The sequence below is a fragment of the Bombus pascuorum genome, chromosome 13 (genome assembly GCF_905332965.1).
Source record: "Bombus pascuorum chromosome 13, iyBomPasc1.1, whole genome shotgun sequence".
NCBI classification, from domain to species: Eukaryota; Metazoa; Arthropoda; class Insecta; order Hymenoptera; family Apidae; genus Bombus; species Bombus pascuorum.
The window spans coordinates 4,538,330-4,559,997 of record NC_083500.1 but is presented as its reverse complement, the minus strand read 5'-3'; the positions used below and the strand labels follow the sequence as shown (position 1 = coordinate 4,559,997).

The following is a 21,668-nucleotide window of genomic DNA, read 5'->3' as shown; positions in this document are numbered from 1 at the left end:
TTACCTTCGATTTTATTATATTATTTTTCTGACGTAACATCCGACGAATTTATATACGCGCAATGGATAAAAGTGTTAAATCTCTTTGCAATTTCAAAAAACACAGATCGCCGGTAGCTAATCTTTTTTTTCGTAGACAAGGTTCGATTTTTCTATGTTCGTGCACATTTCACGCGTACTTTCCCACGCTTAATATTTTCATCCCGCGTTCCGTACATATGTCTCGTCTGCCTGTATTTCGTTTTCCGTGAATTCTCAGCGGGCCCTCGACCCCGGGACCGTTTCTACCACGCCACTGCACTACAATATTATAGGAAACGCATATCCGAAGCCATTCACGCACGAAAGGTCGTTGTCTCAGACCAACGCGCACACAGCATTTCTCCATCCTCGTTTTCATGCTTTCTTCGCAGCGGCATTTCTCCCTCGACTTCCATTCCCGCAGATTACGTCAGACCTCAGCCTCGTCTGGCAACATTCGCGAGGATGTCCTTTCGCGCTGCTTCCACCCCGGTGTCTCGCACCTCTTTCGAGCTCCGTTGCCAAGCCTAATCGCGCGGAAATATACAGTGGAAGAACAATTTGGTCCGGCCGTTGAATCAGTTTTATGGGTTTAAAGACGAACGTCGAGAAACCGTTTAAAGTAACGAGATTAGAGTTGCGGTCGACGCGGAGTTATCTCAGTACCGATGCGACCCATAAAATTCGCGACCTTCCGTTTCGCCGAATCAAATAAAATACAAGATACATGTGTTTTATGGATTGGAACCAGTCTCATCGAGTTATCTTCGAATTTATTTATCTCGAAATAGCTCGCCGTTGTAGCGTTCCTCAGATCGAATAACCGAAACGATTTTTAATAGAAATTTCTTTCCATCTTTTTTTTCTCCCCCAGTGAGACTACGCGGATATTATTGAATTTTTTAATCCAAAATTTTATCGAACCGTGAATATATCTTTTTTATTGCATTTTTCTCGGTCAAATAGCTTCGAATCAGCAAATTGTTGCAGTATAATCTGTCGAAGGAAAAAACATTCGAAAAATGCAATCGGAACAAAAAACATTTTAAATATACTGTTATTTCAATATTCACGAACAAAACCATTCGTAATACGTATCACGCCCTTTCTTCCACCGATTCGCATAGTATTATGATAACTTAACTGCTCCAAAATCTCGCGAGAAAAGTTTCGAATATGAAAGTTTGATTCCGTGTAACAACTCCGATGTGAAATATATCGATTGCATAGAATTTTGTTCGGTTGGCTGTAAACCTTCGACGTTTATGGTTTCTCTTATCATCAATATCATTCCTCGGTGCACTCGGGCATCCTCTTAACAAGATAAACGACGCCGATTCCTTCCTCTTGGTCGAAGAGACTAATTCAATTTGGAAGGGTAATACCTGGGAAGCGTCAGAGGCATTATCGCATTTTTCTCCGAGACTGAAAATCGACTACGACGTTCGACGACCGAATGAACGAAGACTAAAATGAGGACAGGGATGGCAGAAAATGGAAGGAGGTCAAATTGCCTTTCAATCTTCAAGGCCGTGAATGGATAGATATTCTAGCTATTACCAGGATAGATTCTTCTATATATTTTACGGCGAAATATCCTTTTGTGTACTCTCTCGATAACTTTTCGCTCGAGTGTCTTTGGCAAAATTTAAAGATCATTCCCTCTACCCCGCGACTTCACCTTTTTCTCTTATTATTCGACGAACGCTCGGAATAGTTCGCAATATATATTTGTTCACGATTGGTTAACCAATCGTTGGTAAATCGGAAGAAAATAATTTCTTTGATTACATACGCGCGACGGAATTTCGTTATTACAAACGTATCACAAAATCTTTCATATATCGTAGAAGGAAAATTAGATAGAGGATATTTAATATTCGTTTTGGTACCCGAGTCAAAGTGAATTAATTTTCGATGTAATTATAGTGTATAGTCTGTACCGATACCAGGCTTTAATTAAATCTACAGTAAAACTTTTCCATGGATGACATATCTCGAATACATAAAGGCGCAAAAGCATAAAAGTGACGAAGAAATGAAGAAGAACAAATGAAGTTTCGGATTTAAAAGCCATTTGCATTTTTATTATTTTCATGGATTAATACTTGGAACGTTCTTGATTTATGGAAAAATAATTGACAGAAATCCGATGCCGCCATTGAATAGACCGTATTATCAGAACAAATGAGAAGTTTATTGTTCCAAAGAACCTAATCAAAAATGTAACAAAGTAATGTCAAAATTCGATTGCAAACCAGATCTAGAATGAATGAAAAATTTTCCTACGTATAAATTTCAGCTTTATCGCTATCTCTAACACAAAAAAATGAATTAACGACAAACAAAGGACTTTTGGATTTCACGAATTTCTATTATGATCCCTATTCAGAATTGATTCCGATTCTCTGGCTAAAAAGGGGGAAAAAATGGATGAAAATTCTCTGTCCTTTTCTCCTTGTCTGGTGTGCCTTCATTGTTACAAAAGAGTACACGTCATCGATTGATCGCGTGTTGCTGGCTCGAATGGCTCCGTTTGTTTCTCCGGGGAGCGAAAGAGAAACTTTTGAGATATGGTTCTCGTGACGTGTAATTCGTAGCTGCGATCGCTGGTGAAGCATCGTGGGGAAAAAAAGAAAAAAGAAGAAAAAACGCGGAAACCCGACTCGATATGTAGTTACTGTCAGGACGGACAAGCGACTTCCCTAGGGAAAAGTCGCCTCGTGATGAAAACTCTCACCCGTCTACGCTAAAGGTTTTTTTCAGCTTCGCTTGTCGATATAGTTTTCTCATGAAACGAGCAGAAATGATAGTGGATTATTCCAAGGATTCTGTTACGGCTAAATGCAACGTGAATGGCATAATTTTTCCATTGTCTTCTTATGAACGTGGAAAGCGGAAGATATAAATGAGAGAAACAAACGAAAGATCCAAGAGCGCATCGAAAGATTAATGACCTAGCCTAAAAATTTCCATCCATCAAACGCGAAAACTTTTCAGGCTGCTGTTTCCGATTCTAGAAGCCAGGATAGCGAGAAAGAAAACATCATCCAGCCTTACGTTCTTAAGTGGATTGGCAAAGGGGTGAGAGAAAGAGTTTCGTGGAATGGCGAAAGAGGGAGCAAGCGAAGATGAATCCTTCGAGTGGTCTGGCTCAAATTCGACCAGCCTGCATTACCTTTTGAACCTTTTGAAGCTATTGCGTGCCGGTGAAACGATCGTCTGCAAAAGAGGGGGAAGGGCCGATGGACCCTTTCGCGCAGATTAGCAGAGAATCCAATGGGCTATGGTGAAAGGTCACAACTCAGAGGGTCTTCTATGGTGTTCAACGATGGTTATTCAATGCGACCCCTTGCAAATTTTTCAATCGAACCATTATCGAAGTTGAAAATACTCCTCAATGCCTGTTTGCTGAATATTAAAAATATGTCTTCGCGACTGGACTGGTGAAAGAGTCGCTACGTCATGTCAGGGGAGCAAACTTTCTCAAAGTACACGAAATACACACGGGGTAACAATAAGTTCCACGTTCTAACGTTCCTAGAATTTCCTGTCACGGAATAAACGTGCGATGACTTCGAGAACTATGAAAAGTTTTAATACAACTTTCGCCTAATTATAATTTCATAGCTTTCATAACGCTCCGGATTATATAATTTTATCACATTCTTATACAATATACATACTGACAACAAAGTTGATAATAAAAGATGTACAGTTTCGGTTCGATAAATAATATAATTGAAAGACGAAATGAAAAGCGCATCGCGCGCGACCGGTCCATTCAACAGCAACAAGTTACGAATTTAATGATCACGATTCTAAAAGGTCTCAAAGACTCTTCAAGGCTGTTTCGTATACTGGAAAGTTTCGCGAGTCTGTGAACGTTGAAAAGTAAAAGTTCTCGAGCTGAGACTTCATTATAAACATCGCACCTTTGTCAAGAGTCTGCTACTACGATCGTTGTTACAAGATTTTCCTTGAACACGAATAGTCGAGTAACTTGAACGAATTTTCATGGGATCTCGTTAATCGTTTTTCCAACGAAAGGATCTTCTCGAAGCGATGAATCAGCAACAAAGCCCGCGCCGATATATTAACGGGTCTCGAGTTTTTGCCAAGTAAAAGGTACGATACGGCAAGCTTTTTGTTCGCTCTGGTTGCCGAAGAATGTCCCTAGCTGGAAAGAAGCCAATCGACAAGCCTTGTTTTCCCTTTTTGTCGCGAATGGTAAGAGCGTTCTAAGATATGGCAATCGAGTCGAAAGTGTTGACGGAGACGTCGTTCTTGAAAACTTTCCTCCACATACATGGAAACGGCATAAAATAAATTGAATATCGCGCACGAGTATCGAGTGACGGATATATTTCCGTAAAGATTCTATCGTAGAGACGTAACCAACTCTTAATTTCAACTATTTTTTCAACTCTTATCTATTTTAACTTCCCCATTGAGTCTTACGAACCAGCGCTACCTTTCATTTGGATTTTCTACGGTAAAATCATCGAAGTAAAATCCAACTTCCTAATAACTTGAGCTATTAATTTTAGTTTCCATAGACGTTTCAGCATGAAAATTGTAACAAAAAGCACGATGAATCTTCCACTCTGTTGAATATCTCGTTGAATAGTTATACATTTGTGAATACGGAGGCGTATGAAATTTCTCATTACACGGTTAGCCGTTTCGTTCGTATAATACATGCTGCATTATGTTAGATTTGCTACAGGAATTAAAGCGGAAGATTTATCCTATAATTCTTGTTAATTCTACTTCCCTTGTTCTTCTAGTTTTCTATTACAATTCCAGCCATAATTTTAGTTCTCTAATTCGCAGATTCTCCCAGCCATGATAGAAATAAATTGCATAGCAAAATTTTAAATAGCTCGTGACAAAATGTGCGTTACCTTTGAATAAAATTTGAATTTTGCTCGATAAGGCACCGAATTATTCCACCTAAAACCCAGATGTTCCGTTTGCTTTAAAACAAACTAAAAATCGATCACATTCCGTAATCCGCTTCGCCGATTGCGAGTCGAGAATTGAACGGGGCTTGCAAGTGACTGCTATAACGTATCATCTTGTCTGCTCTAACGAATAAGAAGCGGCGGTGAAAACGCGGGGTAAAATTCCCCTGGAACCCTCTAATGAATATTGAAACGCGCACGTAAAACTCGCACTCCCGCAACGTTAGACGTTCCATTGACGCATAGCACCCGGAAGTGCCCAGGATTCGGCTCGATGAAAGCGAACCATCTGGTTCAACCAGCTAGACGTCGAGTGGGAGGTTGGGAAGAGACCGCGCTGCAGAGGGCGCTGACACGAGTTCCCAGCCGTTCAAATTTGCACACAGAGGGTGAGGATCAGAGAATGAGAAAGAGATAGGGATGTTTGCGCCAGCTTCTCCGTCGACTCGGAAGGTCCGTGACTTCGCCGGCTTTTTATACTGGATTTCCACATCCGTCTTGAAAAGCCCGCTTCCCCGGTTCCATCCTCTGGCCCGCGTTTCGCGAGAAAGGAGAAGAAAGAAGGATGAGAGAGAAATCGAGGCTCGGGCCTTCTTTACTCAAAAAATCTTCGTACGAAACAGTGGAAAACGTAAAGAGTCGAGCGTTTGATGCAAAAGCTGTTTTTCTTTGTTAAAGAGTGGCATTCTAAAAATCTAGGTGCTGTAAATTTATTAGTTGAAACGCGATTTCATTTCATGGGTGCTTTTGTTTTACGCAACCGAATTTGTTATTTATTATTTTGGAGAAAATTTATATCGTTTCTAACAGATTTGTTTGTAACAAAACATCTTGTTTTTTGAAAGTACGCTTCGTCTGCACGATATTGTAAATTTTATTCGCCGTACATGGCTATAGGTATCGTGTATTTTTATACATAAATATATTTTACGTATTTTTTAAAACCGTAAAAGCTAGTTGCAGGAATCTTTTTCGCGGCATGTTCCATCGAAAATAATTGAAAATTCACGCAACGGTCTTCCGATTTTTACCTTTGTTGCGTACGAAGTACGTGCTGACACACGATCGGAAAGAACAAAAGAGAAATACTACGCAACAGTGGAAAGGGAGGCGAAACAATGAAATAAGCAACCCAACACGCAATCCGGAAACGTATCGTAAAGTCAACTGTAAAAGTTTCGTACGCGGCATTAAAAATGCACTGTACTGTTTCGCAGCTGAGTCTCGTTTCCAAACGGCTTAATTAAATCCGAGACTTTGTAAATCAAAACATGTTCGCGGGAACAATATTTCGCTTGGAGCATATTGTCCGAAAAACTCGTATCTCAGTGTACAAATTTCCCGAGAAATTTGCTTGTGATCGGATAGTTAAAAATACGCGGGGGTGAAGCGAGGAAAAAAGAAAAGCTCGGACAAATAAATAACTCTACGTACTTCTACGTAGCGACGAGAAAGCCGAACGTAAAACTGTCAAACGCTTAAATAAAATCAACCGTGCGTGTGTTACGTCGCTTCAAGAAGAGTTGCATCGGATTCGAGAGTCACGAAACACGTGAAAAAAGTCCGTGTGATTTGTTTGACAAGCAATGCAAAAATAACGTTGCTTTACAATATTTTATACGCCGCGTCGGCGATACTCCCTTGATCTTTCTGCTAGCTTTTTTCCCCTATTCTTTTCCTGTTAAACCTTTCGCTCGAATCTGAATTTTACAAATTTATTTGGGCGTCGATCCTGCGTGAAAGGGAGCAAATATATTTCTGTTAGAAAAATAAATTCCAATTCGGTATAAATTTTTTTTCAAATCGATACTCTTACTTATTACATGGCTAGAATTATATTTTCTATTTTTATAGATTTCGTCGTAATCCTCAAATAATATTATCGATGCACAGATGAGCGCAAGAGGTGGAACTCGATTTAACCCTAGGTTGCTCTTAATTTTGGAAGAATGTTTTTAATTTTATCGAACGTAAATTTGAAGAAATGTTCTCGACCTTTTCCAAGTAGAATATACGAGCGTACAAAATTTTTAAAAGAAATCGCGTTGCTCAAAGCCAATAGGTCCTTGGTGGGAAATGATCGTAAAGTACGTCGGGGTTGCATCGAGATCTTTTCAACACATCAACAGCGCCACTTCAACCCGCATTTCTCATCCCTTTCGACGATCGCTTTTCACGAACAACGATCGACCACCGATAGGAGGTTGCTTATTCGTGGAAATGTATTTCTGATCGAAATGCTGTCTCTAATCAATGTCCATTAAGCCGCGGAAAAAATGAAAAAAAAAAAAAAATCCAACCGACCCGTGTCCACGTTGCTCGTTCATGACTATTGCCACCTCCGCAGTTTTCGTTTCGGCATGGGTTCCAACGGATGGATTTTCTGATTTTTATTTCGTCGTGCCCGACAGATTGCCTTGTCCACCGCACAGCAACGTATATGTGCAATTTTGGTTTTTGCTCCGGGCAACTTACATTCTTCTATATTTGCTGAAGTTTGGTGTACTAGTTACAGAGAAGTAAATTCTTTACCGACACTATTAAATATTGACTGAAATTTAGATAATACGACTCTTGTTACTAATAAGCAACAAAAGCTAAATAACTCCTGTTACTTCATTATCATCATATTAACTTGTAAATTAAATTTCTGATATTTCAATATATATATAGTATTGTTAGTATTATAATATTATATATATATATATTATAAGTATCATAGTATATATTGGGTATTTTTGAGTACGTATAATTTCAGTTTAAAAACATGTTTCATTTCCATTGCACGCTCTCCGCAAACGTGTTCATAACGTCTAAATATTCCATAAAATTTTACTTGAAACTGTATAAAACGTAGGATGGTAAATCACGTGTAAGGGTCTTTAAAACGTTCCTAAACCATAAAGATAGAACCGCAAAGGTGACAATGCATCAAGGGTATCTACAATTTTACGAGATTGTGTTCAACTGCTAATAGCGTTCGTCGTAACGTCAAAACCGGCTGAAAAACGGGTCAAACAGCTGCTCGTAAACTTGTCGGCAACATCGCGGACGAAAGAAACGGGTGGCTCCTTTGCACTTGCACGGAAACGTTAAAAGTCCCTCATTACCTAAGCTCGTTTCGAATTCACTTCTGCTGGCTTCCGTGCTTTAAAATTTTCCACTTTCTTGAATCCTACTAGCTCGGCCGTTTGCTTGCTTTCAGCTGAAAGCGTTCTACGTCGACCTACTGGTTCCCCTCGAGACGAACCTGGAGAAAGACACCAAGGTCGTCCAGGTGAGTGTTCTCCACCGGCGTCAGGATATCAAGCGACCGCCGGATTTCTGAATAATGCAATAATACTTTTTACTCAGAGCGAACAGAAGAAGTTTCTGCAGCAGCACAAGACCAGGTCCGAAACTTACAGCAAAGCGGCGGCAACGATGAAGAAGCAGAGGAAGAAGTCAAGGGGCGCGAGCAAGAGTGGACTGGCCATGGACAAAGAGCTCAAGAATATGCAGATTCTCGAGGAAGAGAAGTCTAAGCTAGACGCCTTTTGTGAACAGAGTTTGAAGAATGTAAGTATGCAATGGACGAGCTCTTAAAACAAAAAACCGAGATACTAGACACTTTTTTAGAATTCCCGTTTGCTGATATTGACAGACGATAATTAATTGAAGGGAATGAATTTGTGTCAGTTTTGACGTTGACGTAAATAGATCAATTGGATCAAACACGAAGTAAAAAGGATGATGGACGGACATGAGAAAGTATCGAGTGCTCTCCCCTTTTTCAGGCTATGACTCAGGAACGAAGAAGGTACGGCTTTGTTCTCGAGCGACAATGCTCCTTGGCAAAACATTATGCGAGTTTTCACGAGGTCGCGTTAGCTGCTCTTCATCCCTCGGTTGATAAGTGGCGCGAGGTAGCTGCTACTAGGGAATATTTACCACAATCCGTGGAAGACATGTTCGCTTCCAGGCTTAGAGTGAGTGATACTTGAAATATTCCTCTGTTATATTCTTTTCTCGAAATTTGTTGTATAAAATACATCTTTGGAAGGTACGAGAGATTCGTAAGGATCGTACAACGACCGCTATGTTTGTTTTAACGCGTTTCTAATTTTTAGTAATTATCAGCAAGTTTCCCTCTTCGTCGATTAATAATAGTAACATCTTTTTTAACTGCAGCAAGTTTCATTTTGGCCCGAGGACGAGGAAAACGGCGGCTCGGAGTTAACCATGAGCTCGCAATTGAGAAAGACCAGAAGCATGGATAGCTCTTGCTTGGAACTTCGACCTGGACCGCCGTCCGGAAATGTGCCAAGTGCCACTTATCAAGGTCCAACTTCTCATCTTTCATCTGTACTGTCTAGAGCAAGGTCAGAGGCCAATCTGCACGCTTCGACATTATCTCTGGATCCAGGTTAGTCTCTCGTTTTTTACAGAATTTTTCATCCGAGATTTTCAAGAGAAAACAAGGTGAAAAGTTTCAACAGCGAAATTTAAATACTCATGAATATAAAAAATGCTGACATAGATGTAGACGCTAAAGAAAAATCGAAATTTTTTTTCGGATCACGTATTCGGAGTGATGCTAACGGGTAGATGTTACGTAGTGATGGAGAATGCGAAAACACGGCACCACAGTCCGTTTTATTTTAGCCAAAGCCAATGGTCGAGTGCGTTTCGAACGAGTCGGGGTTGAACACATAACAAACGAGTGCAACACGATCGGGTGGAGAAGTGCTCGCAAAACAGTTGGAGAGAGTCGAGACAGTTCGCTGTATCGAATATCGAATTCCATTTGTCCACCGTTCCGTACGCTGGCGAATTTTCCGACTTTCCCCATTATCCTTCTCGAGGAAAAAATCCTGTTACTCAATATCTATATATGTATCGTCGAACGAGAGAAAATCTTGAGACTCGAGAGGCAAAATATCTTCCAATAAAATCCATCGAATATTTTCTACGTTAATTTAACGATTTAATCGATTCGTTAATTTCTCCAACACATCTGAAGATATAGTTCGATCCCCTTAAACTGAACAAGTTCTTAAATAAAGTAAAACTTTTCGTTTTCTGTGTCGCAAAAGTTTTCCAAAGCAAGGCTCTTGCGCGCAAGCCAACCGCATAAATTCGTTGGCAATGATGCGAGAGCAAAATTGATTGTGTTATAGAAAGAGAGGGAAAAAGAACAAGAATATCATAAGAATGTTCAAATAAGCATTTCATTTCGAACGTAATGGTTTTTGGCCAACCGCCATTCTTCTATCCAGAGGAGAACACGGTAAAATAAAATCACGGCGAATTCGTGAAACGCGTCTCTCGATATGAAATTTTATCGATTTCGTGTATTCTGTTCCAAGTGGACCAGTAGCGAATTCGTATTCGCGGTTAGTCTCGATAATTTTTCCTCATGGTAGCGAACTGCGTGCTCGCAAACAGAAGCGAAGAGGTTCGAAACATTAATTGAGCAAAATCCTTCCACTCGAAAGCGTGCAGAGTTCTAATCCCTTCACGGTATGTGTAAGTTACGACAGAAATGAACCGGGTTAATCGTACCCCTCCTCAAAATTTCGCAGAGGTTCCAGAAACTCCACCAAGGCCGAGGTCCATGGCGCCTCCGGCATCACGCAACAGCGGCAGTGGAGGTGGGGGTGGTAGTGGCACAGGGGTGAGCTCCGGTGGCTGGGGAGATGCACCCCTCGCGAGGGCTCTCTTCGCCTATTTGAGCTCCGGGGAAAATCAGCTGAGTTTCCTGGAGGGCGATCTCATTGCGTTGATGGGTGAGTGCCGGATGTCTGAACGCTTATATTGCCGCTTTCCAGATACGCGTCTGTTTCCTCATGAAATTATATCCCCCGTCTGACCACAACGCAGTTTCCCGTCAGATTAGTCCGATGCGTTTGGAATTCGTTTACACAATAAATCCTAATAACGATGCTCTTGCCATTATCAAATGCCGTTTGAATACGAACCACGAGATTCAGAAAATAGAGAAACACGCGAAATACTCTAATCTCATCTTAATAAATAATCTTTCGTGTCTATGCCTGAGAAATTTTCAAGCAAATAAGAAACAGCCTTGATCAAAATCGCTCGATAACAAGAATTTTCGTTTTATACGAAAATGATACTATTTCTTTGCGCAACCTTCTCCACTGTATAAGAGATAGCAAAGATAGATCAGTGCTTTGAAATCCTGACCCCTTATCGGCCACGATATTCCCTCCTTTTTCTAGCAAATAAGCAGCATAAATGGTTATTTCTATTTCACGAAACTACCTTATTAGGAGATCGTCAGAAAGGCTGGCAATTTGGGGAGAATCTCCGCACACAGAGCTCCGGATGGTTCCCACTGGCATACACAGAAATTATTATCGACGATAGTCTAGGGTAAGTTAACAGAGGCAGGAAAGTCTGTGCTTTTGGTAGCCCAAACGATATCTGAACAGATCTTGTTACGATGTTCGTTGCTAACAATTGCACGGGTCGAATGCAATTACGCTAATCTAGAACGATAACGGGCAACGGCTGATATCGATGCAGCTATTCCCATTAAACGTACTCGTCTTGGTGTTATTGTTGCATCTACTCTCCTAAATCCCATTATTCCGATGCTCGATTTACGATATAGCGGTGGAAATTTTGTCAAAGGCTTTTATGTGTGATTTATCGCCCCTATCGTTTGCCAGAAATCTCCACAATATAAATATGTTAATTTCCTCCTTAATCTTTTAAACGATTCTCTTAAACAACCAATCATATAACAAGATGAATTTTTCCTCGCTCTTTTTTCTCTTCTTTTACACTCCGTTCGTTGAAGCTTTGAATTTTTCATTTCAGTGGAAAGTTCAGAAAAAAACATCTAGGGAAATATTTACAGTAAAATACACACAGTAGATTCTTCATACATTTTAATGGAAATCGTTAATAACTTCAAAACAAGTTCCATCAAAATAACAAGCACAATTTATAAAAGTAAAATAAACACAATTCAACGACAATTACCGAGCAATGTGTTACGATTTTGTTGAAACTAGAACCGTGAAAATTTAATGAATAACATTTTATGCATTGACGTTTCATATTTACAATCATGTATACACATACGATTGTAAAATATGGGGCAATGGAAGACGAAATACAATTTTTGACTGACAGAGAGTCACACAAACTTTTCACAGCAAACAAAAATTAGAAAATTGTTACGAGTCGTGCAATCGGAGGTAATTGGAATGATGTAACAATATTAAACGGTAAAAAATAATGATCGCGCAACGACAAAACGTATGATTTGTCCTGCACGATAAATACGTAGTTCGTTGAGAAATACATCTTATTATGATTAATATTTCATAGTATATAGAATATGCTTTCCAACAAACCATGCTTTTCCTCCTGATATTTTCAATTATTCCGATTTAGCCGGAATCGTTAACATTATCACTAAAATCAAACGTACGATAATATGTGAAGATCGCCGAGTCACGGAACAAACAATGGTCGCGTATTGGAGCCACAAGCAGTTCCACCCTGTAAGCCACCACCCTCTCGACCGCCAGTGACACCGAGCATCGATGAAGTGTCGAGTGGATTCCATGGAGTAGGAAACAACAACGTCAACAACAGTAACAACAATAACAGCAGTACGGGCACTCCTACAAATGTACCGAATAGCAACAGTTCTCACAATTTAGCGACACCTACTGCACGTCAAACAAAACCGGTGAGGATTTCATTCCACTGTATATTATTATATTATTATTATATTATTATCATATTATACGTTTCATTGCTAATTCGATTTATAATACGATATTTAATATCAGAATCTTTGGATTTCCGAAAGAGAGCTGTATACATATTTTTTAACGCTCATCCGTCTTTTGAAGAAATGTAAGTCACTTATAAAGAAAAGTGAATGATAATGCATAATTTTGATTGTACAAAAATTTGATTCTTTCGTTGTAAATAAAAAAGTTTAGCGCCAGTCATTTATCTTTTCATTATATCGACTTCTTACTTTCTTGTATCAATTTGACATGAAAGAAACAATTAAATTAGGGAAATGAGGGACGGATGAGGCGAAGTTGAAAGGAATTTTCAAATTCATTCCCGCTTTGTTCCATAAAATTTGCAAACTCCAGGAACTTGTAAAACAGTAACGAATTTAAAGATTCTCAAACAGAAAGATCGTAAAGTTCGCGAGCAAAGTATACGAACCGAGATGGAATAATCCGAAATGCATTCTGAGATGTGGGTACTTTTCGAGGGAACGAATGTTTCCTTGTTTAACCGAAAAGACGAAATGTAAATCTCATAAACTTTCATGCCGGATCTTCTTTAGATCCGTCCATCGGGCACTTTGCCCACTGTTTTGGCTGGTGGCCGTAGGATACAGCCACCTGCTCCGCCCGTGCCACCTCCTCAAGTCGTCACATCTCTTCACAGCAGCAACGACAGCGGTTTCTCAAACGAGCCACCGGCTCAGCCTGATATCGACTACAGCGACGACGAGGCCATGAGGTAAGCGATCACCACGAAATCTCATCGAAGATACTTTGGAAACTCTAATCGAATCTCGTCGAAAGTAGTTGATGATTGTTTGGCAAACCTGTAGAAACGCTTCTGCCTGTGATTCGTCAACTTCGGAGCTTTGTATTTTATTCCTGCTCTCATTTTAATATCAATTATATTATCTTGGTCTTCCCGGTATCTTTTCTCTAACGGAATGTACAAAGATAGAATTACATCGTAGAACCGTAGCTTTTGTTTACGAAATCTAACGTCTCCCCTTCCATTAAATATTTCTTATTCATCTCTCGACATTTCCATAAAAATTCGATAATACATGTATATTATATTACGTGCATGCGTATATAGTTCATAGAATTTCCCAGATTTACATATTCCTCGTCTAAAGATATGCCTAGTCCTTTGCTCCTGAATTACTTTCACTTTCACGATCTTTAGAAATAAATTCTCATTTTTTCGTCATTGGTTATTCCTACTATTTTTATTATATCCTGCGTAGATACGGATGCGCACCATTGCGAAAGGAATGAACGATTTAAAAGCAGATCTGTACATCGAGTTCAAAGGATTCGCGTAACATTGGGAAAAAGATGACTAAAATTTGAAAAATCGACAAAAAGTAGATTTCTTATCAGCAATTGTATCGTTCATCATTTTATGCCTCTTTTCCTGAAAAGAAAAAGAAAGAAAGTAATAAAAAGACGTGATCACACCTAATATCCATTCGATACCGAACCTGTAGGCTTGTTTTCAGAGTCACGATGTTGTTTTCTCTCCTGATTTGTAGATTCCGCATGCGTTATCGTGGTCGATGGAAATAAAATACGGCGTGGTGGTGGCTCATTCACCTCTCCGGGCTCCTGCGATGCCAGCAGCCATATTCCCCATCCTCGCATATCGCAATATCCGCGACCACACAGCTCAACAACCGCATAACTAATCCTACCCACGTACTTGGCTCTTGGTTCTTTCTCCATATGCTGCACTATTCCGCTCTCTTTTCTTTCTTCTTCGTCTTTCTTCTCTATTCTCTCTATCATCTCTTCTTCTTTCTTTCTATATTTCTCTCTCTTTCTCTCTCTCTTTCTCTCTCTCTCTCTTCCCTTCTCTTCTTTTTTTTTTACTCATCCCGAGCCCGCACAAAAACGCAGACAACGACGAAGAAAGCCGCGTGCCGATAGAATAACCGAAGCGGTGAAGCAACACCAGAAGGACGACAAGCCCAGCAACAAGGACTGGGAAAACGATTCCTGGAAGACGATACCCAGGGACGAGAAGAGCTGGCATCTTTACAGAACCGCGATGGACATTTGGGCGGAGGCGAACGCGAATCAGAGCAACGAGAACGGCGAGACAAGGTACCAGAATCGTCATTACGACACTCAGGAGCGCAAAAATGGAAGGGACTTCTCTGACCGCGGTGCGATGGAGAATGGGCCGACAAGAAAATCAGGAAAGAAGAGCCAAGAGAGATCGCAGAAAAACGAGTACGATAATCGCGGTCGCGGTAATTCCAATCACAAAAGCAAGGTTATGAGCAACGAAGAACCATCGAGAAAGTCCACAAGAAGGAATAACGAGCAAATGGAACAGGATCGTCGAGAATCGAAAAGAGTGAAGGAACACGATGAGACGGAGGAGGACGAGATCGAACTGGAGGAGGAGGAGGATGATAACTACGTTGGCAGGATCGATTACCAGAAGTACGACGGCAAGAAGTATTACGGGGACAGAGCTGATGGTCAGGAGCGCAGCTCTCGTCGCGGATATCATTCGGTTGCTCAGGAAGAATCAAAATACGAAAACGAGAAGACATCGTCGGCCTCGTCCTCGGGCACCGACGACGAGAGTACTATCACGATCCCGGAGACTGGCAGGAAGGTGGAACATATCGCGCAGAAACTAGAGCAAACCGCGCAAAAGTATGCTCGGGAGCATAGCCCACCAAAGTTTATAGAGCGAAGGAACGATTATAGAAGTTTAGAGCGTAGAGAGGAGAAGCAACCTCCTCCGCCGTACGAGAGGTATAACGACTGCGATAGGAGTCGCGGGCCGCAGAGGTTCGAGCGAGAAAGGGAACGATACTTGGATAAGTCGCCCAGTGCGGCCCAGAAGACCTCTACTTATGAAAGAGAAAGGACTTTCGAGAAGAATCCCGATAGAAATAGGAATATCGAGCGGGCGTCGAGTCGCCGCTTCGAGAGACCGAGACCGCCTTCCGAAGAAGCTCCTGAGAGGCCAACGGACCCCCGTAACCTTTATCGAGAGCGTAGATTTTCCGACAAAGAGGAGGCCATCTATGGCGAGACCAAATACGTCAGAGAAAACGTGTCAGTAGATAAAGAGCGCGGATACGAGTCGAACTTTGAGACGAAGCTAGAAAGGACGAAGGTGATCGAGAGGCACCGCTATCAGAATCTTGGTCAGAGTAATCTTCAGAAGTTCCAGAGGAACGGACAGCAAATCTTGGAGAAGAACGACACGAATAATAACACGTTGAAGGACGATAACCGCAAACCGCTGCTCCCAAGACAGACGACCGCTGTTGGACACTTGATACAGACGGGTAGAGCTTTCGACGTCGACTCCAAGAGTCCGAAACTCGTGAAGAGAACAAAGTCCTTCTGGAGGTTCAGGAGAGATTCCGACGTTCTTGAGGGTATGGCACTCTGGCAGCACAGATCTTTGGTCGATATTCCGAAAATGATTAAGAAGGAAGCGAAAGACGACGCGAATTCAGACGACACCAGCAAGCAGAATCCAAGTGACAGCCCCAACTCTCGGCAAAGTTTGGAAAAAAGGAACAGCGACGTGACCATTACCAACGACTCGCAGCACGAAGAACCAAAACCTGCGGAAAGAATTCACGTGCCCGAAAAATCCGATTACTTCGAGGATTTTCCTACGCCGGCGGAAAGACCAAAGACTGTCGAGAGGTCCGAATATCGAATGCATCAAGAGGAGAGGTCTTACTTTATGGGGAACGTCTCGCGGAAAGCCATAATCGAGAAGGAGCGAAAACGTAGCCTGGAAGCTAAGCGTAACATGATCGTGGCCGAATTGAAGGAAAATAACGAGGCCAAGAGGAACGAGAGGAGAAAAAAGTACACGGACGACGAAGATGGATTGACGCAGAACTTCAGCGAAACAGAGGCATCCGACGAAGAGTCCACGTATAGTTGCATCGTAGTAAAGGATCAAACAGTGGCGGAGAAGACTCTTCTTCCCAGGACTAAACTCCGTAGGGATTCCGATCGAGAAAGAGATAAAAATACTTGTGGACCGTGGTACGATCTTTGGGGAGTGGACGCCTCCGTCAACAAGAAGAAGAAGAAGAAACAGCAATAAATCTATTAAACTCTCTTCTTCGTTCGGATCCTCCGTATCGGTATCATTGTTTGAGTCCCTAGCGGTCTCCATGAAAGAGTTCATCACGTTTGAAAATTTATTAACGTTATACCATTCAACAAAGTTCTGAAAACGAACCAAGTCTTTGCACCATTTCAAGACCCGAGAGAAACGAAACCGATTTCGAATTGGACGAGCCAGTTGTGCAAGAAATAGTTAAAGTACGATTCGTTTAATAATTTCGTCCTTAAAAGATCGCTCGTTTTTAAGTTTGTCATCGTATTCCAATTTTATTATCATCTCCACCCTCGTATACCCGATTTGCACCACGAATGACCGTTCGCAAGTCTTCCACGTAGCGCTATTCCCATTGCTTCTTGAAACGTTGAAGCCTGTTTTTATGTTTGCAAGCATAGTTATATTGTTTTATTCTGCTTTCGTCGACGCTTGTTTACGATGAAATCAACGTGTTGACGTTAAGCGAGCGCATAAAGTAAATCGAAATGCGACCAACGATTTTACACGCGTTTGACAAGCCGTCTGTGACCGCGATGGAGAAAACAATGTTACGGATGATGTTTCAATCGTAACTCTTGTTGGATCCGTCGTTACAGAACACTGCAACGATTCGATCATATTTTAATCTTGTAAATTGCTGTAGAGTGTCATAAATTATTAAAGTCTCGAAATAATCTGATATACATGTCGGATAAGTTTCACGCCGAGTTCACGAGAAATATAAGTTGCAGATCTAGAATCAAAGAATTTTTAAAAGGATCTATATGTTCATTCACGCTCTGGTAATTCTTTAGCTGAAACGCGAGTAAAGAAGTTTTAAAAATGTATAATACGTTCGAACGATCGGAATTAATCTGTCAGTTTCCATAAATCGTTCCTGTCAATGGCCAACGAACGCATAAATAATTGCCCGTTGCCACGCTGCGCTTAAAAATGACTGTGTAAACTAGTTTCTACATTAATAACATGACGATTCGAGTTTGAAACTTTATGTCCACGTATTCGTTCATTACCCGTGTAAATTAGTTTCTGGTTCCCGTTGAAACGATTTGATATGCGGTACGCTGTTGCAACATTCAATTGAATTCAATTTCATTCCTACGGTGTTTCATTTTGATATATCGTGAAAGAAGTTTACTACGTCCGTTGTTTTACGTATTTTTAGCAAAAGTTATGTCACAGCCTGGTGTGGTCGTATATCAACGCATTCAAACTTTTTCTCGCAACTTTAAAAATCTTCGTAAAAATATTTCAACGTGTGTGTTTCGTTCATTTTTTCGTAGCTCGAAGAATTCGTTTGTGCACGTCGTATCTTCTTTCATCGCACCTCGTCGTTACCAATTGATGAAACTTGTATGCAAAAGGGTGTGTTGTTTGTACGATACACCAAAGAATGTTCACTTTTAATTTTGTGTTTGCGCTTCGCATGAAATATCGTGTCAATGTTTGGACAATATCGCTGTACGTTGCTCTTTGTTTTTCCATAATACCGTGATACAAGTTTATCGCCAGCAATCTGCAGATTTTCCGGATATTTTCTACAGTTTCTCCTTCTGATTGCCGCATAAAATAACGAAAATAGTACTGTTAAATTTGTGAAGGAATGGCTTGGAAGCGCGTTGTGAAAGTGATTTCACAGTACGCTTCCAAAATCCCAGGCAGTTCGATCTTTCTAGCTTAAAAAAGAATTTATTTAACTTCCTACTCTTGCTAGAAAATCTCAAATTTTCACTCAAGAACTGTTTGGATTATATATTGTACCATTTTATCGAACAACAGCGCGAACAGTGCGACTGATAAAATTTCCTTTGATTATTCGATTCTTCCAGGACAAACATATTTGCAACGGTAAAACTACGCAAAACGAAGACGAACGATCGCTCGGCGCCAGCGTTGTCATGAGATAAACTCTTCATCTAGATTACTTTCCTTGTATGATGTTAGATGTACTGACAAAGGCGGTGCCCCTCTCTTCGAGGGACAACAGTTCCTTTCATGAAAAAACTTCTGAAGCGACTGCTTCGTAGATTCTTTTTTTTTTTTTTTCGCGGCGTGGATGTCCGTCCAACGAACACGTCTGGCTTTAATCCTCTATGACTATCCTTTCGAAGAGCGAAGAGATAGATTCACGAAGCGATTCCTTCGCTTCGTACGATTGAAATTCGTTCAGTCAGCTTTTTCTGAAAATTCTTCAGCTCGTGATATACGTTCAGAGATTTTTCACTGCGATTCGATCTGTCAATTTATCGAATGCTTATAACACGGACTGATGATCATAGGATGATTAGGGACCATTATGTGATCAATAACGATACATTTTTATATATCAAGCTTTAAGAGCATTCTCTCGCAAATATGAGCATTTTGTACGCATCATAGAGGATTGAAGAATAGTCCTCCGACTAAAAAGGACCATAAAAATGTCAACTTCGTCCAGGTAAGACGATCGTCAAGCATTTCTCTTCATCGAATATTTCCACCATTCGTTTCCAGAAATATTAATTACTCTTGTAAGGTAGTTGCGTTTTAAAAGTTATTTCATTCCTTATGTATATTTTTTCTGTTCTACATTCTTTACCTACGACCCGTATTTCGCGCGTCCCGGCTTGTTACCACTCCTTCCAAGCGTCTTACTTCCTCAGCCTCGGTCAAAAATCGATTCGTACGCAACTATTCGTTATTTTTATCGGGCCCTCGATACACTCGCGCCAGTAACGGCAGTTTGTTTCCGGGCAAGTTAATCCCCGAAGCCGCTTCCTCTACTTCGACGACTCCGTCGCGCCGTCACGGAATGAAACTTTCATTCTAGACGTCGTAAAGCTGCTTTACGTTCATGCCCGCACGGGTTAAGGCTCGTAAAATTTCACTCCTCATTTTTTTTTCCTCCAACCCCCTTTCCTTCTCACGCCCACGACTCTTGTCCACCGCGGCTCGCGCGCTTCCGCGTCGCGAAGCTTTTTCTCCTGCGGCGACTGTCGCCGTTTCTTCAACCTTGCTTGCCTGTGAAAATAAACCCCGACGAAAGAGAACCGAGCACAAGCTCTGGTTCTTCCTATTGCCGTTGCGTGCGTGAGATCGTGTGTCGTCGAGAAGAGGAAGCGTGCTTTCGAGTTTCGTGACTTTTGTTAGCTCATCGTCCGCTTCCACGTCCCGAGCCCCGTTCTCTACCCTTCCTTTCTTATTTCCGTTCTCTCGGCTCTCGTGTTTGTTCCACGAGTCCCAACCATCGAGAACAACGATGCTTACCGTCGTAAACATTCGTTGAATTCCGACACAAACATTTATCCGACGTATGATTACTTCGATTAATATAGTACGATAGGTTTGTCCGAGGAAATATGCTTCGCGACGTGAGGTACGAATTTTTAAGCTGGAAGGTTCAAGAGACACTTGGAGTTTCCTAATTGTAGAATTTTGCAAGCAGCTCTGTTATTTAGCCATTATTGCGGTCGTAAATATTATTATTCGTTTATTTGGAGTAGAGTGTATATGAAATTATTTCTTCAAAGGATATATCGTCGTTCGTTTGTACTTACGTAAAACAGCTATTGTAACTGTCTATATTAAACTGTACAAGTATTTCTACTTAGATATATACGCATGATTTCGATTCTTAAAGTTCTGGAAATTTTATTCTGATAGATTTCCGATGATATTTTCTGCCTTCGAGTCGTTAAACTTTAGGTATTGGCCTTTATTCACCGATATATGATAATCTGTAAATATATTCGTTTTTGAATTAGCAAGTTAAACTTGTGATAAGTATACGTAGTTGCGTTCGAGCTGATACGTTTTAGATTATTGCAACGGAGTAGATCGCGCGATCATTTTGGACCGTTTTGAAACGAGAAAAGAGGAAAAGACACGAAAATATCTAGCAAATAGAGATACGCAAAGGACACCATTGTCGTGAAGAGCAGAAATCGAAAGATCGTCCCGTATCGATAGAAAACTTTTACTGCGAATTTTATCGCCGTATACTGCCAGGCATTCTGATGTTTTCCCATTTCCGAAGAGTTTCCAGGGAGTCGAAAAGCTTTCGAGTTCATCAAACAAGATACGACAGTCGTAAAGCATCGATCAACCCCTGTAAGAACACTTTGAATCTTTCTACATTCCAGCAATGGGAAACTTAAGTGATAACGAATAGAACACGGTCATTCCCAGGTGCCCTGATTTTCGTCACACGTAATTGTACATACTATATCACACACCCACGGACATGCATACGTATTATCATTCCTCCACTTTGACAAAATATTGTTACTCTCTGTCGCGTGGACAGAGAGAAGAAGAGACGTAATAATCTTAGAACAGGGATCTCGAGATTGGTCCTTCGAAACGCAGCCCGTTTTATCTAAATGTTTGCACCGTCTCTCTCTCTCCACCATCATCAATTAATCGAACCTGGTGAAATGCACTTTAAACGATAATAATCAAATTCTAAGCCTATAACTATTTCCTGAATCGTAGAAAACGTTGTTAGAACCTTTCGCGATTCCACTAGGATGGGATGCGCGTGTCCTACGTCGATTTCGGGATCTCTGATGTAAATTATATAGTTTCCGATGGAGATACGAATATAAGAAGGAATTAAAGGTTTAGGGAAACTTTTTTTGTAATTGCGTTAGATAAGCGATGCGATAAACGTGCGAGTCCAAGAAGAAAAAGAAGATGTTAATATATTATAAATATGCATATACCGGCGAAAGCGCCGGATGGTTAGGGGAAATTTCACGAAGCCGGCTCGTTTCGCGATGAAAATTACGAATTCGAGGGATGATTTCCAAACGG

The 21,668-nt window shown here is 40.9% G+C and overlaps 1 protein-coding gene and 1 long non-coding RNA gene across 2 annotated transcripts in view; one reads left to right on the top strand and one right to left on the bottom strand.

The window, feature by feature from the left end:
• Window positions 1-21,638, top strand: part of LOC132913521 (uncharacterized) — a 164,249-nt gene extending 142,611 nt beyond the window's left edge. The window contains exons 6-14 of the mRNA XM_060971929.1: window positions 8,194-8,265; window positions 8,343-8,546; window positions 8,765-8,956; window positions 9,159-9,393; window positions 10,553-10,756; window positions 11,264-11,366; window positions 12,450-12,699; window positions 13,321-13,499; window positions 14,660-21,638. Coding sequence (XP_060827912.1) covers window positions 8,194-8,265; window positions 8,343-8,546; window positions 8,765-8,956; window positions 9,159-9,393; window positions 10,553-10,756; window positions 11,264-11,366; window positions 12,450-12,699; window positions 13,321-13,499; window positions 14,660-16,856 — 3,636 coding nt within the window. The 3' untranslated portion in view covers window positions 16,857-21,638. The remainder of the gene's footprint in view (window positions 1-8,193; window positions 8,266-8,342; window positions 8,547-8,764; window positions 8,957-9,158; window positions 9,394-10,552; window positions 10,757-11,263; window positions 11,367-12,449; window positions 12,700-13,320; window positions 13,500-14,659) is intronic.
• LOC132913524 (uncharacterized) overlaps window positions 1-21,668 on the bottom strand; it is a 234,395-nt gene that overhangs the window by 206,634 nt on the left and 6,093 nt on the right. The gene's annotated exons all lie outside the window — the stretch shown is intronic.